The 18,260-nt window shown below is 39.5% G+C and overlaps 2 protein-coding genes across 3 annotated transcripts; both read right to left on the bottom strand.

Moving 5' to 3' along the window:
• Nucleotides 1–1,291: 1,291 nt before the first annotated feature.
• On the bottom strand, nt 1,292–7,479 carry LOC137040478 (sialoadhesin-like). The gene is made up of 8 exons (XM_067416136.1): nt 6,477–7,479; nt 3,379–3,720; nt 3,065–3,295; nt 2,423–2,749; nt 2,125–2,334; nt 1,956–2,046; nt 1,808–1,861; nt 1,292–1,716 (listed from the first exon to the last, which is right to left on the bottom strand). The coding sequence occupies exons 1-7, from the start codon at nt 6,589–6,591 to the stop codon at nt 1,822–1,824; spliced, it is 1,356 nt and encodes a 451-aa protein (XP_067272237.1). The 5' UTR covers nt 6,592–7,479; the 3' UTR covers nt 1,292–1,716; nt 1,808–1,821.
• A 533-nt stretch (nt 7,480–8,012) lies between these two features.
• On the bottom strand, nt 8,013–16,882 carry fam20cl (family with sequence similarity 20 member C, like). 2 transcript variants are annotated; one of them, XM_067416133.1, is made up of 11 exons: nt 16,787–16,882; nt 16,331–16,711; nt 14,540–14,715; nt 13,003–13,081; nt 11,557–11,649; nt 11,004–11,119; nt 10,724–10,913; nt 10,319–10,428; nt 8,752–8,833; nt 8,580–8,639; nt 8,013–8,502 (listed from the first exon to the last, which is right to left on the bottom strand). In XM_067416133.1, the coding sequence occupies exons 2-11, from the start codon at nt 16,705–16,707 to the stop codon at nt 8,262–8,264; spliced, it is 1,524 nt and encodes a 507-aa protein (XP_067272234.1). In that variant the 5' UTR covers nt 16,708–16,711; nt 16,787–16,882; the 3' UTR covers nt 8,013–8,261. The 2 variants fall into 2 exon arrangements, with proteins under 2 accessions (XP_067272234.1, XP_067272235.1); XM_067416134.1 differs by having other exon boundaries at nt 8,014–8,502; nt 10,733–10,913; nt 16,331–16,840.
• Nucleotides 16,883–18,260: the final 1,378 nt, after the last annotated feature.

Raw genomic sequence — 18,260 nt, forward strand, 5'->3', positions numbered from 1 at the left:
CTGAGACCCCGGCCTGGATATGTGCCCAAGGTTCCCACCACTCCGTTCAGAGACCAGGTGGTGAACCTGCAAGCGCTGCCTTTGGAGGAGGCAGACCCAGCCTTGGCATTGCTCTGTCCAGTACACGCCCTTCGCGCTTACGTAGACAGGACGCAGTGTTTCAGGACCTCAGACCAGCTCTTTGTCTGTGATGGTGGGAAGCTGAAAAGGAAGGCTCTCTTAAAGCAAAGGCTGTCTCACTGGATAGTGGACACCATTGTTTTGGCTTACCAGCAGCAGGGACGCCCATGTCCCCTTGGGGTCAGGGCCCATTCCACCCGGAGTGTGGCCTCCTCTTGGGCTTTAGCACATGGCGCTCCGCTGACAGACATCTGCAGAGCTGCAGGCTGGGCGACACCAAACACATTCGCCAGGTTTTATAACCTCCGAGTGGAGCCTGTATCCGACTATGTACTCGCCTCTACAAGTGGCCGGTAATGGATTGGCTCAGGTGTCTTCGCTTGCTCGCCATTCCACTCCACAGACTGGATACGTGCGATATTCTTCTCAGGTGAGTTCCCCGAGAGCCCTGAGCTCCTCCAGCACTGACGACGCTGACGCCAGTAAGTCTGCCCTTAGCCCAGACACTCGTGTCCGGCCAGGTGCCCCATGTGCATGGTTCCCCTCCGGCGACCCCCACATGTGTATTTCCACCGTAAGCCTCCCTGAGCTGGTGTATTCCCTTGGCAACCTTGCCACCCCCTGGGGTTAAAAATCCACCTGCGGCTGGTACCCCAGTGATCTTCCGTATGCAGCCCCCCGGGGTCATACGTGTATTCCTAAGTCCTCCCTACGGGTAGGCATCTTGGCGCATATCTCCTCCTGGAATATGCCTCCCAGTGTACCTTGGTATTCCTGCGTTAAGTAGAGGCCTTTGACCGTCCTAACTGGCATCAGGGTTCTCACGCTTGCGCAGGGCACTGGAAGACAGCCGAGTGGCGTTATTGCATTGGGACCCCCATTCGTCAGTCACTGACGTTACGTCGGAGTGACTGAACGAAAGGGAACGTTTCGGTTACGTATGTAACCCTCGTTCCCTGAGGAGGGAACGGAGACGTAACGTCCCGCTGCCACTTCCGCTGTACCGCTGGAACGGCCGAGAGTCCATTACTGGTGTATCTTGAGGCAGAACAATGGCACTGACATATTTAAAGATACATCAGTGCAAGTTTATTTTAGTTAAAGATGCAATGTGTAGTATCTTTTGCAGTAAAATATCCAAAAACCACTAGGCCAGTGTTATATATTTTGTTCAGTTGCTTACTTACAATATCTCAAATGTTTCCAACTATTTGTAAATTGTGAGAAAATTGCTATTTTAACCAAGGAGCCGGGACGTCCGAAGGAGTCACCTGTCAATTACTTCATATCTGTGTTACCCTCGGTTTCCAGTTTTATTTGGCATAAGTGCTTTACTCTTAGCAGTGTGAACAAGTTTGCACCACTTCATTAAAGTGGATCCATGACGGATTTTTTAAGAATAACAATGTTCTTCTTATATTAAGCATAAGGAGAGAAAAAAAGCTAAAACCTGTACTATAATTTTCTTTGATTATGAAGACTATATGTCACTGTATATGACATCACTGTATCACTGATGTTGCTAGGTGACGATCTCACAATGACATCACTTCATCAGCTCTGATGGACAGAGGGACAGATGTGGAACATCAGATTCTGAGACAGATAGAAAGATGTTAAATACATTTACAACAATGTTTTTGTCATTGCATCTCTTACAGTAGATTATCTATTCATAATTCCCCACCTTCACTTATGTTTTCAGTTTGGTTTTGAGATTAGATGCATTCTGATGAAAAACCTGTTGAATCATAATTGACATTCTTAAAATCTTTATGAATTTAATTATATTCACTGTACATGATGCAGTTGTGAATCATTGGATGTTTACTCACCACATCCACAGAGCCGCTATTATGAGAAACTGAGGTAAAAACACCAGCAGAAGGACTGTAGAATGACTGAACGCTGTGCTGTCCACTGGATCTTCACAACACGAAGAAATGAATCATGAGAGAAACAATCACTGACACTAAAGCACATGTATCATCAGAGATGTGTTACCTCCTACAGCACAGGAATACTCTTGAAGCTCTTCATTGCTGACTGAGTCCAGGTACAGCTTGTTGTCTTTAGTGAATCCATCCGTTACCTGCCGTCCGTTCTTGTTCCAGATGTAAGTATGTTTGTCGCTCAGAGTGCATTTAGTTGAGCAGATTAATATCACTTCCTGTCGCTCTGATATAATGTTTGGGCTGCTTATCACCATCAGATCTGAAGAATGAAGAAAAAAATCTCACCCAAAAGCCTATCAGACATTATTCAGGTAACATTTTGAACTAAGTTTTGAATAAGCAGTTACCTGTGACAGTGAGAATGACTCCAGGTGATTGAGTATATTCTCCTCTTGTTCTGTTAGTGATGAACCTGAATCGATATTCTCCAGAGTCGCTGCTCTTGAGCTCTTTGATTCTCAGTGTGTTCCCCACATACTCCACACGACCAGCAAACTGATCCTCCCCACGCAGATCCTTAAAGTAACCGGGCTTAATGTAATGCCAGAATGTTTTCTTTACAGAATAACCAGAGGGATGTGTGTATGTGCAGGAAATGTCTACTGTTGAGCCCATCAAAGCACAGACTCTTCTAGAGGTGTAAGTCACATCCCAGCAGTCACCATTAGAAATGCCTGAAAGAGTCACAGGATTCTGCTGTGAAAGTCATAATCAAGGCCTGGTCACATCAAGATGAATGTATGACACAAATTCAGTAATAACGTCATGCAAACAGACAAAAGGTGAAGTGTAAAGTCTGTAAGTGTGTGTATTGAGACAGGCCTCGTGTCTTAAATGGCACACTTTGATTTGAACAGACAAATGGCATTTCATAATGAACATTCATCTTATTATGAAAAAAACTTTAAACATGTCTGTGTACTGTATACTCATACATGAACACTGATATTATAATAGTGCTTATTAAATAAACGTATAAACACACTCACAGACAGGAGAGGAGGAATTCCTAAGATCTTTAGTAAGAAAACAGGAGTAACTGACATCAGCTTCAATGGGAACAGAAATGCATCTGGAATGTAGATCTTTTATATTTTGTCCATTTTTTTTCCAGAAGTAATTCTGCGGACTGGACGTCAAATCACAGGAAGTATCACAGGTCAGATTTACTGTCTGATCTCTCTGGTCTGTAGATGCAGGACTCATCCTCACCTGCAGGACTGAATTACAATAAAAATTAAGAAACTTCCTTACATGCCATATGAAAACAGCTGAACTGACCAGAATCTAGACTCAGTTTCACCTGTGACTGTTAGACTGACGGCGTCTGAGCAGAGACGTTTAACTCCATCCTTCATGATGAACATGAGCTGATATTCTCCAGAGTCTCTCTCTCTCAGATCTGATATTATGAGTGTTGAACGGCCGGATCCGTTCTCCTGCTTCACCCGTCCTGAGTAGTCCGAGTCTAAAGTCAAATCTTCAGGTTCATCATTCTTTCTCCAGTTTGAACTTTGTTTCTGACTGAACCAGAACACAGTTTTGATGTTGATGTTGGAATAAGAACATTTCAGCTTCACAGTGGTTTCGCTCAGAGCACAAACGTCTTCACAGCTCACAGAGAAGCTGTCCCTTGATAGAGATCCTGATGAAAAAGTTAACACTCAAACCCAAAAGTTTGCATTGATGAAGAAAAGATCCTCCTCATAAGACAAAGAGTAAGGCAGGCCAGTTAGAGAATAAAAATCAAATCACTGAGGGTGCTTTAGTAAAATGCTGAGACTAAGCAACCAGCATATGATTATTATACAAGTCATCACTTTTACCAATAATTGGAATTTCAAAAATGTCCATTAATCTATTGGTCTGCATTTACATTGTTTTAACATGTATTTTAACATCATCTTCCTGAGAACAAGAAAAAAAAAAGGTTTTGTGAATTTAGAATTATAATTGTGAATTATTTTTTCATTTACCAGTAAATTGTTATGCTTCAAGCTTATTTTAGAAAAATTATTTTCAATGTTTTGAAATATATAACAGAATAATTTGATATACCATTTTACTTTCTATCTATCTATCTATCTACCTATCTATCTATCTATCTATCTATCTATCTATCTATCTATCTATCTATCTATCTATCTATCTATCTATCTATCTATCTATCTATCTATCTATCTATCTATCTATCTATCTGTCTGTCTGTCTGTCTGTCTGTCTATCTCATCTAGTGATTCATTAAGTTCTGATAGTGTCTATGCAAGTCGCAAATGGAAGCATCAATGAGTACCAAAAACTGCACTGAATCAGTATTTATTCATATTACTTTCATGTGAAATGTAATAATAACACGTACTAATTATGTAGTTATGTCTGAGAACAATTTCTTAGCAACTAGGGATGTGTGTGTGTGTGTGTGTGTGTGTGTGTGTGTGTGTGTGTGTGTGTGTGTGAGTATATATATATATATATATATATATATATATATATATATATATATATGTGTGTGTGTGTGTGTGTGTGTGTGTGTGTGTGTATATATATATATATATATATATATATATATATATATATATACAGTCTTGTTCAAAATAATAGCAGTACAATGTGACTAACCAGAATAATCAAGGTTTTTAGTATATTTTTTATTGCTACGTGGCAAACAAGTTACCAGTAGGTTCAGTAGATTGTCAGAAAACAAATGAGACCCAGCATTCATGATATGCACGCTCTTGCATTTAGCAATCCTGTGAATCACTAAACTAATATTTAGTTGTATGACCACAGTTTTTTAAAACTGCTTGACATCTGTGTGGCATGGAGTCAACCAACTTGTGGCACCTCTCAGCTGTTATTCCACTCCATGATTCTTTAACAACATTCCACAATTCATTCACATTTCTTGGTTTTGCTTCAGAAACAGCATTTTTGATATCACCCCACAAGTTCTGAATTGGAATAAGGTCTGGAGATTGGGCTGGCCACTCCATAACATTAATTTTGTTGGTTTGGAACCAAGACTTTGCCCGTTTACTAGTGTGTTTTGGGTCATTGTCTTGTTGAAACAACCGTTTCAAGGGCATGTCCTCTTCATCATAGGGCAACATGACCTCTTCAAGTATTTTAACATATGCAAACTGATCCATGATCCCTGGTATGCGATAAATAGGCCCAACACCATAGTAGGAGAAACATGCCCATATCATGATGCTTGCACCTCCATGCTTCACTGTCTTCACTGTGTACTGTGGCTTGAATTCAGAGTTTGAGGGTCGTCTCACAAACTGCCTGTGGCCCTTGGACCCAAAAAGAACAATTTTACTCTCATCAGTCCACAAAATGTTCCTCCATTTCTCTTTAGGCCAGTTGATGTGTTCTTTGGCAAATTGTAACCTCTTCTGCACATGCCTTTTTTTTAACAGAGGGACTTTGCGGGGGATTCTTGAAAATAGATTAGCTTCACACAGACGTCTTCTAACTGTCACAGTACTTACAGGTAACTCCAGACTGTCTTTGATCATCCTGGAGGGGATCATTGGCTGAGCCTTTGCCATTCTGGTTATTCTTCTATCCATTTTGATGGTTGTCTTCCGTTTTCTTCCACGTCTCTCTGGTTTTGCTCTCCATTTTAAGGCATTGGAGATCATTTTAGCTGAGCAGCATATCATTTTTTGCACCTCTTTATAGGTTTTCCCCTCTCTAATCAACTTTTTCATCAAAGTACGCTGTTCTTCTGAACAATGTCTTGAACGACCCATTTTCCTCAGCTTTCAAATGCATGTTCAACAAGTGTTGGCTTCATCCTTAAATAGGGGCCACCTGATTCACACCTGTTTCTTCACAAAATTGATGACCTCAGTGATTGAATGCCACACTGCTATTTTTTTGAACACACCCCTTTCAACTAATTCAACTAATTGCCCAATTGCACAGCCTTAAGAGCGTGCATATCATGAATGCTGGGTCTCATTTGTTTTCTGACAATCTACTGAACCTACTGGTAACTTGTTTGCCACGTAGCAATAAAAAATATACGAAAAACCTTGATTATTCTGGTTAGTCACATTGTACTGCTATTATTTTGAACAAGACTGTATATATATATATATATATATCAATGGGCTATACAGGCATCTGGCTACACAATGGTATTAATTTGAAATCTTAATAACAAATATACTATACACTATGCATCAACTATAATTTAGAATGTATGTATGTATTAATTCATTAATAACAGTAATAAGAAATGTTACTTTTTTTTTATTTGACTGGGGGCACCAATAAGGATTTCGCCTAGGTTGTCCGAATGGCTAGAAATGACCCTGCCCATAGCCTGCATAAATATATTTTGATAAGACATTGATACACTACAGTGCATTAACACAATAATCTTACCTGAGATGTGTAAAAGTAGGATCAGGGATATGATTCTGAAGTCCATGCTTGAACTTTGAAAATAATTTACTTGTTTGCCCAGAATGAAAAGGGGGAAAAAATAGTAGAGAGGCATACATTTATTTCAAATCATATATCAACCCAATAACTCCTACATGAATTGTATTTTTTTTTTTCAGAAGACAGAACATGGTTAAAGAAATGTTAATGTAACAATTTTCTTTTCTAAAAATTAAATAAGATTTACATGTATACTTACATGTTACAGATTTCTCCAGCTATGAAGAAGTTCCAGTGCGGTCGCTAAAATGCTGTCAATGCACAAGGCAAACAGATGATCTTCGTTCCTTCCTTTTTCTGGAGAAAACCTCTACCGACATAAAGGGTTCACCCAAAAATAAAATGTATGTCATTAATGACTCACCCTAATGTCGTTCCACACCCATAAGACCTTAGCCTAGAAATCTAGAAGCACCCTAGCGGCAGCAAATCTAATCTGCCACGAGTGTCGTCTAGCCACTATCAATACACTTCACAGCTGTAAAAACCAAACCCTGGTCAGGCCAATCCCATTGTGTATAGAGTCGTAGGGCGGGGCTTAACATAATGACGGCCGAGTTGCACTTGCATGCTACTAGTAAACACAGAAACTGGTGAATGGCAGTATTTTGAATCAGCTTTGACCGCGACTCTGGAAGACTTGGAGTTAAGCTTTTCTCTGAGAAAAGAACAAAGAACGGCACCGAAGTCATTCTTAAGAAGGGAAGATGTGTTCTGAGTTTTGCCGACTGGATATGGCGAACATTTAATCTGTCAACTAACGTTAGCTCCGCTTCACATTGCTCTGGTTGGTGTAGCGCTATCCTATAGCGTGCAGAGGGAGTTTGAAAGACAACCGTTTATCCCGCACCTCGGATTAAGCTGTCAAAGGTGAGTTTCCAGACCAAACATCTTGATGTGGGTCTGGCTTGTCAGGCTAGTAAGACCTCCATTCATCTTCGGAACAGAGTTTAAGATATTTTATATTTAGTCTGAGAGCTTTTCTGTTCCTTCAATGAAAGTGTATGCACACTATACTGTCCATGTCCAGAAAGGTAATAAAAACATAATCAAAGTCCATATGTGGCATCAGTTAGTTCATTAGAATTTCTTGAAGCATCGAAAATACATTTTGGTCCCAAAATAACAAAAACTACGACTTTATTCAGCATTGTCTTTTCTTCCTGGTTTGTTTTCAATCCTCAAATAAAGATTTGAATGGTTATAAATCAGCGTATTGATTCATTGATGATGTTTTTATTCCCTTTCTGGACATGGACAGTATAGTGTGTATACACTTTTTTTGAAGGAACAGAAAAGCTCTCGGACTAAATATAAAATATCTTAAACTGTGTTTCGAACATGAACGGAGGTCTTACGGGTGTGGAACAACATTAGGGTGAGTCATTAATAACATAAATTTCATTTTTGGGTGAACTAACTCTTTAAGTTCAGATTCATGCTTTGCCTCTAAAACAATTCTCAATGGTCAAATGAAATTTACACTGATAATTGGATAATGTATTTATATATTTATTTAAATGATGTTATGCCAGCTAAAATGGCTTTGCTGAGAGTTTAGTAGTACTAATATAATATTTATGATTTATATTTTACATGCAAACAATTTGTCCTCTTGTCCCAGATGGTAATGATCCACTTTATTTAACATTCATTTACAACCATATAAAGTGTAATTGATTGGTTATACAACACAACATAAATCTAAATAATATCACATCAAGCTCAAGGCCCAGTGATGTCATCATATATGACATCACTGTGATGTTGATGCTGCTGCAGACAGTCCTGGATGGTTTGAATGACAGTTGCTAGGCGACGGTCAAGAGCGGAAAGATGCGGCTCAGTGAGGAGGGGTGCCACCGCTGCAAGAGGATCCTGAGACAAAGATCCGCGCATGACATCACTCAGCCGATACGGCGGGAGAGAGAGCAGACGTAAACGAAGCAACGTGGAGCGACGGACCCTGAGGAGAACAACGAGGAAATAAGAGGCAGTTACAAAGAAACAACACCCATGATTGTTACTTATGTAATGCTCTACCTGCAGCACTGCACAAGAGGAGCCAAAATAGAAGGTTCATCTTTGGAGTGACGTCCAAACCTACAAAACATACACATCAGTTACACAGAAGCATCACGCACATTCAAACTGAGGCAAACAAAACATCATCAGAAAACCTTGGACTCTTGGACTATTGATTTTGAATACTCACGCTCTCCCATTGTCTAAATGTATGAGAAATGTGTCATTGCCAAACTTCTCAAATGTTTCATAGTGGTGCCGATCCATGTTACCTGAAGATGGTAGATGATAAGTATAAGGAAAACAAAGGGGAAAAAAAGAGAGGAAGATATATTGTATACCTGTATATTTTGTGGATCACAGAAGATTTTGACATCCAATAATTTTGGATGTCAAAATCTTCTGTGATCCACAAAATATACAGGTTTGGAACAACATACTGACTCTACTGGCCTACCATATTGAACTATTATCATTATTCATTACTACCCACACCCTCACTAAGATAAGTCTCATGGTTGGGACCGATGGCACCTAGTCCTGTAGAATGCGGGCTTGTGCTAAAGAGGAAAGGACCTGCAGGATGGTGGGCATGTGCCTAATAAAGTACTTTATGTAACTAATAAAGTAACTTGTAATCTTACTAATTTACTTATTAAAATTAAGTAATCTGGAGTAAGGAGTAATAAGTAATCAGATTACTTTTTCAAAGTAACTGTGGCAACACTGCACAGCAGGGAGCATGGACAAAATGTGAGGGTGAACTCGAGAAGAAGTTCTCCTGGACCGAGATCTGGCAGCCAGATCTCAAGCGGATCAAGTTCTTGGTCCGAGTGGTCTATGATGTCCTACCTAGCCCAGCAAATCTCCACATTTGGGGTAGGACAGACTCACCAGAAAGTCCTCTGGGCCCTGGAAGAGGTTCCCTAGAGCACAACAGTCCTAGGGGTTCAAGTGCTTAAGTGTATTGCAGAGTCCGTCTCCAAAGCTATGGCCAACAATAAGGATGGAGCTGGGAACCCCAAGCATGCAGCTGGGGTCTTTCCCTTGACTTCGGATTGGGAGCTTCAAGTCGATCTGGGGAGGCAGCTCAAGTTCCCGGTCCACAACGTGGCAATTGGATTGAGGCCGGACTTGGTGATAACATCAGCCACTTTGAAGCAGGTGCTCTTGATAGAGCTTACAGTTCCCTGGGAGGACCACTTAGAGGAGGCAAATGAACGGAAGTGGTCCAAGAATCAGGAGCTGGTGGAGAAGTGCAGAAGGGCGGGCTGGAAGGCACGCTGTGAGCCCATCGAAGATGGGTGTAGGGGCTTTGCTGGTCGGTCACTGTGTAAGGTCTACACACTGCTTGGCATTCCTGGGGCTGCTAAGAGAAAAACCACCAAGTCCGCTATGGAGGCTGCAGAAAGGGCATCCAGATGGCTGTGGCTTAAAATAAGAAATCTGTGGGCCAGCCCAGTGCTACTGGGACACAAGTCAGGGTCTTAACAATCCTGGCTGGGTAAGGGCGTATGATGTTGAAAGACTAGAAATGCCCATTGACCCCAGGAACATCACTAAAGATGTGTGCCAGTGCATCCTAGGATGAATCTTTGACAGTATATACAACAATACATTACATATACCCTGGTACAGACATTCTACACCAAGGTATTTCAAAGAATGTCATGGTTCGAGTTCATATTATATTATACATAGAAAACCAGTTTTACAATGTTAATCCTTTGAGTCATCTGAACTGATCCATTACTTACTCATGAGAAAGTCCAGAATGCTCATGTCAATCAGATCCACCAATCGAGTGCCTCGGTCATAGGGAGGAGACTTTTTTACTGAGTCGCAGTAGTTGGTATCTGTCTCCCACCTGTTACAGAAATAATCATTGGTTAGCTACTGTGGTTTCCCAATTGTGAAACACACACTGTAAATGCGTATAAAAACACAACAAAGAAGACATTTTGAAAGTCAGTGGGGTCCAGAAAGAAACTTTTGATCCCATTGACTTTCACTGTATTAGGTGGAAAAATCCCCCAGAATTCCCAAATATCTTCTTTTGTGTTCACCAGACGAATCATATAGGTTTATAATGAGAGTGAGTAAATAATGACAAATTAAATTTTTGGGGGTGAACTATCCCTTTAAATAACACAAACACACACTCCACCCACGTAGCCAGATTGCTTCGGCTGTAGGACCTCTTCCAGGGGCTCTTCCACGAGCGTCGCTGTGCCAACGACGGGTCTGGCAGCATAGCAGCCAAAGAACCCTCAATCATGATGGGACGCCCACAGATAGCATGCTCCGTGGAGCAGTAATAGGAACACTGGCCGTAAAAACACACATTCCCCACTGCAGAAAGAGAAAGACAAATGGTGACTTACAAATACACCACGTTTCATAAGAAGTGATGGAGGAAGATATGAGTCAAGTGGGACAAACCTGGAGAAGTGAAAAATGTTGTGACCAGTTTATGGTCAGTGGTGATGTCTTTGATCTCTTTTATTACATTAATAAGCCTCCCAACCGCCGGAGGCATCCTCCTGAAACCCAGTATCCTTATTGTGATGGAGAAAGAGTTCAGATGTAGAATTCAGAATGTGCAGTATAATGCCTACTATAAAAAAACTATGTAAAACATGTAAAATAGCAGAAAATATTAGTTATGGGTTTCATATAGCTGTAATTGTATTGTCACATGATATTATTACAACTGTTGGGGGTAACACATTACAAGTAATGCAAATTACATAATCAGATTACTTTTTTTCAAGTAACTAGTAAAGTAACACTACTTTTACTTTTTATGCATTTCCTCACAACCCTTATTATTACATGATTAACTTTTGATTACTGGATAAGTTTTTAAAAATATTATTTTATTCAGAGGGAATACAATTGGTTTAACTGATTCACTGAAAAGAACTGACTCATAAAAACAATTCACTTACAAATAAATGATATGGCCGTACATGTGCTATACAGTCTCGCTTACCTGTCCAGGTGGAAGGCTGCGATTTCAGCATTGTGCCTCTCGAAGTCAGAGAAATAATATAGATTCGCATTGGTCTCCTCGTGCCGTTCCTGTCTTCAGTTAAACGAGAATGATCTTGAATTGCATTAACATATCTGAGCTGTTTTACTGTTACCTTACAATAACTAAGGGGTTGCTTGATAGAACAACAACTGCACAATTTTGCATTCCACTGTACGACATTGCCATTGTTTTTCATTGCATTTTCAGTGTTTAACTGTTGCACATGACCCAACGTTATAAAAATTTGCAGTTCAAGTTAAAAGTAGTACATATTTAAAAAAAAATGCATCTCTACATGAAAAGGGCCATGCCCAAACTGTTCTCACAAAGTTGGGAGCATTACATTGTCCAAAATGTCTTGGTATGCTAAACCATTAAGAGTTCCAACCGCTAGAACTAAGGGGCCAAGCCCAGTCCCTGAAAAAACAACCCCAGATTATAATCCCCTGTCTATCAAACATTACACTTGGTACAATGCACTCAGGCAAGTAATGTTCTCTTGGCAATTCAAGAGAACATTCGAATCAAGAGGTTCATCGAATTGCCAGACAGAGAAGTGTGATTCTTCACTCCAGAGAACACATATCCATTGCTCTAGAGTCCAGTGGTGGCGTGCCTTACACCACTGCACCTTTGCATTGCATTTGGTGATGTAAGGCTTGGATGAGCTGCTCGGCCATGGAAACCCATTCCATGAAGTTCCCTATGCACTGTTCTTGAGCTAATCTGAAGGCCACATGAACTTTGGAGATCTGTAGCTATTGACTCTATTGAAATTTGGTGACTTCTGCACACTGTGCACCTCAGCATGCGCTGACCCCGCTCTGTGATTTTACATGGCCTACCACTTTGAGGCTGAGTTGCTGTTGTTCCCAATTGCTACCACTTTGTTATAATACCACTAACAGTTGACCATGGAATATTTAGTTGTGAGTAAATTTCACGAGTGGACTATCACGGTACCACACTTGAATTCACGGAGTTCCTGAGAGCGACCCACTCTTTAACAAATGTTTGTAGGAGTGTCTACATGCCTAGGTGCTTGATTGTATACACCTGTGGCCATGCAAGTGATTGGAACACCTGAATTCAATTTGAAGGCCATCATGTGTCCCAATACTTTTGGCAATATAGTGTATCTGTCTAGCACGTGCTTATAAACAAAAATAATGTGCAAAAAGTGTAGTGGAATGCAAATACTGTACTTATGCATTCTGAATGAACAGCCCTTTAGTTCTTAGTGTAAAGTGATCTAAAGGTCTCTGGTTTAAATATGAATTTCTCACTCATTATAGCACTGAATGAAATGTCTCTATCAAACAGGCACTTAAACTACTCATATACATACATAAATAGACAAGTATAAGGATTTGTTGTACAAAGAAGCACATGCTTGGGTCTCACTTCATGGGTTTGAAGAGCGCCTGTCCATAATTAGGAAATGACATCACCAACTTCAGCTGCGTCCCACCTGATTTTTGCACTGAAAAGTACCACAAAAACCTGCAACAATTACAACTGTAATTCTCACATTTGCAAACATTCGTTCTTATAATTTTGACTTTCAGTCTCATAGCTGCGACCTCTCATTCATAAATTCAGTTCAACCAATGAATCTCTCTTTCCTGCGCATCTTACTTATTTTCATATAAACCTGGTCCAGTTCATTACTAAGCCAAGTGAATGTTCTTTAACCCACCTGTCTAGATCTTCTACCAAGCTTTTCCCTACTTTACCTCCCTAATCCCTGTAATTTTGATAATGTTTTAGCAGAAAACATCATGTCATAAAATATAATGTGCTCAAATCTACAGGTCCTTCTCAAAAAATTAGCATATTGTGATAAAATTCATTATTTTCCATAATGTAATGATAAAAATGTAACTTTCATTTTGTATTCATTGCACACCAACTGAAATATTTCAGGTATTTTATTGTTTTAATACTGATGATTTTGGCATACAGCTCATGAAAACCCAAAATTCCTATCATGCAAAATTTGCAAAATTCCTATCCTATGACATGCAAAATTTGCTTTCCCCCGAAAAAAGTACTTTGGACCACTGAGCAGCAGTCCAGTGCTGCTTCTCTGTAGCCCAAAAGTGGCTTGAGCTGGGGAATGCGGCCTCTGTAGCCCATTTCCTGCACACGCCTGTGCACGGTGGCTCAGGATGTTTCTACTCCAGACTCAGTTCACCGCTTCCGCAGGTCCCCCAAGGTCTGGAATCGGTCCTTCTCCACAATCTTCCTCAGGGTCCGGTCACCTCTTCTCGTTGTGCAGCGTTTTTTGCCACACTTTTTCCTTCCCACAGACTTCCCACTGAGGTGCCTTGATACAGCACTCTGGGAACAGCCTTTTCGTTCAGAAATTTCTTTCTGTGTCTTACCCTCTCACTTGAGGGTGTCAATGATGGCCTTCTGGACAGCAGTCAGGTCGGCAGTCTTACCCATGATTGCGGTTTTGAGTAATGAACCAGGCTGGGAGTTTTTAAAAGCCTCAGGAGTCTTTTGCAGGTGTTTAGAGTTAATTAGTTGATTCAGATGATTAGGTTAATAGCTCGTTTAGAGAACCTTTTCATGATATGCTCATTTTTTGAGACAGGAATTTGGGGTTTTCATGAACTTTATGCCAAAATCATCAGTATTAAAACAATAAAAGACCTGAAATATTTCAGTTGGTGTGCAATGAATCTAAAATATATGAAAGTTTAATTTTTATCATTACATTATGGAAAATAGTGAACTTTATCACAATATGCTAATTTTTTGAGAAGGACCTGTATTTTGGCAGTTGCCATGGTTGAACTACTTACTTAAAGTAACTTACTTTAAACTTAGTCTCACAATTACTGGGAGGTGGAAACTTCTTTGCACCTCTCATGCACCTCCCTCCTTCTTTCTCGTATAAAGCCCTTGCCTTGCAAAATGTAAGGTCACCTACCTGCACTGACAACGCGATGAGATGCCAGTTGCTGAGTCAGCGCTGACAGATTGGGATCTTTGTGCTGATACATCTGCCAGCGAGATATACCAAGGTGAAACCGGAGCCAAGGCGGATGTGTCTCAGCACTGGTGTTCCAGAGGATAGGATCATAACCGTCCTCATTAGCACTCATCCTAAGAAAGGGAATCACTTGTGTTTTCACTTAAAGGTGTACTAAGAAATTATGTTTGTTTTGACTGAGGATAAGGCAGCATCAAGGTTCAAAGTCTTGAACTTCATACATACATTTAGAGGCCAGGATGCAGCTTCGCACAAAAATATATGTTTTTGGTCATGTTTATCTCGATTCACCATTTGTGAACCAGTTATTCTGAATCATTGGCCCTGTTTACACCTGGTATTAAGAAGCGTTTTTGTCGATTGAATCATAAGTGGACGATGGTAAATACAGGTGTAAACAAAGTCTAAAAAGTTGAGCGTGTCCACTTTCGATCACTTCCAGAGGTAGTTGAAAACGCATTTGCAGAGGCGGACAGTAGTGAAGTATTTTTACTTTCTACTTAAGTAAATTTTTCATGTATATACTTTATCAGTGTTTTTCTTTGGAAAACTTTTACTTCACTACATTCCAAAGCATAGTATATAATATCATACTTTTTACTGCACTAAATTTCATAAATAAAAGTTGTTGTTTTTTATCTTAAACTCTTAATTAAACATAGTACTTTCTTACTTGTACTCAAGTAAAAATTGTATTACTTTTACTTTTACTGTACTACTCAAGCATATGGAGAGAAGCAGCTTTCGTTTCTGCTCTGACAGAAACAAGACCACGTCGAACCGTGTGTGTGTGTGTGTGTGTAAATAATATTGAGTAATATTAATTGAGTAAATTGAGTAACTTTTACTTGATTAAGTATGCAGCACTACATTTTTAATGTAATTAAGTATTAAATTATATTCAATATGAAATGCAGTGCAGTAAAAATCACAATATTTTGTTTTGGAATGTTGTGAAGTAAAAGTTTTCCAAAGAAGAAAACTGATAAAGTAAATAATTATACTTGAAAATAAAATTACTTGGAAAGTAAAAATACTCCACTACTGTCCGCCGCTGCGCATTTGTCCAGTTTGCTTTCGTAGTGTAAATGCTGATTTTGCAAATGTTTTTGAACAGCCACAAAAGACGCCTACTCTCCGGCTCCGCGAAAAGATTAGGAGAAGCACGATAGCCAGACGGGATTCAAACTTTGTCGGCTGAAGACCCAAGTTTGGACCCAAGACGAAAAACGTACCAAGCGCAATGTTCTCTCACCATTCCTGATTTCTAACACACACTCACAGGGTTTGACGTGGTCTTGTTGCTGTCTGACAAGAAACGAAAGCTGCTTCTCTCTTTTCCAATCGCTCCTTTTGCGTTCATTTGTAAATTGCATCAGCTTATTTTGTCTATTAGAAAGATCTGGGGAAAAAAACATACATTTTCCCACACATCATAGACCCTCCCCTCTAACAAATCAGGACAAAAGTGGTCGAAAGTGGACAAAAGAGTCTAATTAAAACACCAGGTGTAAAGGGGAAAGTATCTCCCTCGTCTACTTGTGATCCGATCGAACAAAACACATCTTAATACCAGGTGTAAACAGGACCATTGAAAAGATCTCACTTTAGATCTCACTTTCATCACTATGATTTACAAGTAGGTGTTACTATATCGCCTGGATTAGTAGAACAAGCAAATCCACATGTAGCCAAAAAAAAAAATTAAAGATGTCATATATTCCTCACCACTGCTGTGCGTTACTCCCTTCCTCTTTTCTTTTCGTTCGTACTTTCAGCAACAAATCACCATCAGGCACAGGTGGGGTGGGCATATTATACAGCGGGTGGGAGTACAGAGCCTCCAGTTTGGCAAGGTCGTCTGCTGCGCTGTCTATTTTCACCTCCAGGGTGTCACTTCCTGCAGCAGCCATCGTGTTTGTCGAAGTTGATGTATTCTGAACGAAGAAGCTGATGGAGGTCTGGATGTCAGGGTGCGAGCGAGGCTCACAAGAAGTGTGGTACGTGGACAGGACAAGTGAAACCACAAGCAAATGCAGACTCAGGAAGACAATTATTAGCCACATACGCAAAGTCTGTGAACGTCGACGCGTGCATATTCGCATTGTACTGAAATGAGATGGCAAAGAGAATTAATTTCAACTCTACAGTCGTCCGTATTAAAGAATATAAAGCAAAACATACCCGGCTCCCAGTTTAAGGTGTTTTCGTCTCCGTCTGCCTGGACTAAAAGGAAGCTGTTTGTCCTTTAGACCTTCATTCCCCTGTTTGCTCCCTTGCACTCCCTGTTTCTCTCAAACATTACAGAGGAGAGGTGCCAGGTTAGGCTGATCTGAATGGACATGTTTACTTTCCCCCCTGCAATGCCTAGCACACATCAGAGCGGCTAATCAGAAGAACCTGTTAGGGGAGTGTGGGGTAAACTGTGACACTTTTTACCAGTTAGCCTCCTACGACTCATCACATTTGTTTACTCTTTTTCACATTGGTAACTTCTCAAAGACTAAATGTTTGGGAGTATGGCCATGAAAACTTTTAAAATCAGTTTTTATTTAAAAAAAAAAAAACAAAAAAAACACACATAGCTCAAATTCATTCTGAATTATTCATTATTACTTTTTTTATTTCATATTATTTATTCATTATTTATAGATTTTTGTCATATGCTTCATATCAATAATTCATATAATGCAAATCTATAATGATGTGGGGAGGATTTATTTTCTGTGTGCCAAGAAGCAAAAAAGAAAGGCAGGGACAAGATTATACAAGATAATATTTAATAACAAATTGTCCTGTTCCAACTATATAAAAAAAAAATCAGCCAGGGCAGCACTTTAAAATATGTATATTAAATTATGTATAAAAATAATTTAATTAATATTATCAAATCCTTTTAAAATAAAATAAAGAAAAGTAAGAAAAAGAAATAGAAAAGAGAGAAAAAAACGTAAAAAAAATTATAATATATTATTTTTGTATTATATAGTGGGGTAAAAAAAAAGTTCTCCCACTTAAAAAGATGTGAGAGGCATGTAATGTTCATCATAGGTACACTTCAACTATGAGAGACAGAATGAGGAAGAAAAAAAAAGAAAATTACATTTTTTACAAATTTATGTGCAAATTATGGTGGAAAATAAGTATTTGGTCACCTACAAAAAAAGCATGATTTCTGGCTCTCACAGACCTGTAACTTCTTCTTTAAGACACTACGCCGCCAGGGACTCAAATTCCATAGTGCCAGATGTGTCCCCCCTGCTTAAGTCAGTACATGTCTGGACCCGTCTGAAGTTTGCTAGAGAGCATTTAGATGATCCAGAAGAAGATTGGGAGAATGTTAGATGAAACCAAAATATAACTTTTTGGTAAAAACTCAACTTGTCGTGTTTGGAGGAGAAAGAATGCTGAGTTGCATATATGCAACTATATTGCACATGCACACACACACACACACACACACACACACACACACACACATACACACACACACATTTTGGTTTTCCATTTTAATAAACAAAAAATATGTTCATGATCATTTTTTTAACTATATGTTGTCAATGATAATATTAATGCTTTTTATATTAATATAAATGAAACATGAATATTTTAACAATATATTAATGTTAAAATAAAAAAAAATGTTTAAAATGTTATA

This window comes from Pseudorasbora parva, chromosome 14 (genome assembly GCF_024679245.1).
Source record: "Pseudorasbora parva isolate DD20220531a chromosome 14, ASM2467924v1, whole genome shotgun sequence".
In the NCBI taxonomy this organism is placed as follows: domain Eukaryota; kingdom Metazoa; phylum Chordata; class Actinopteri; order Cypriniformes; family Gobionidae; genus Pseudorasbora; species Pseudorasbora parva.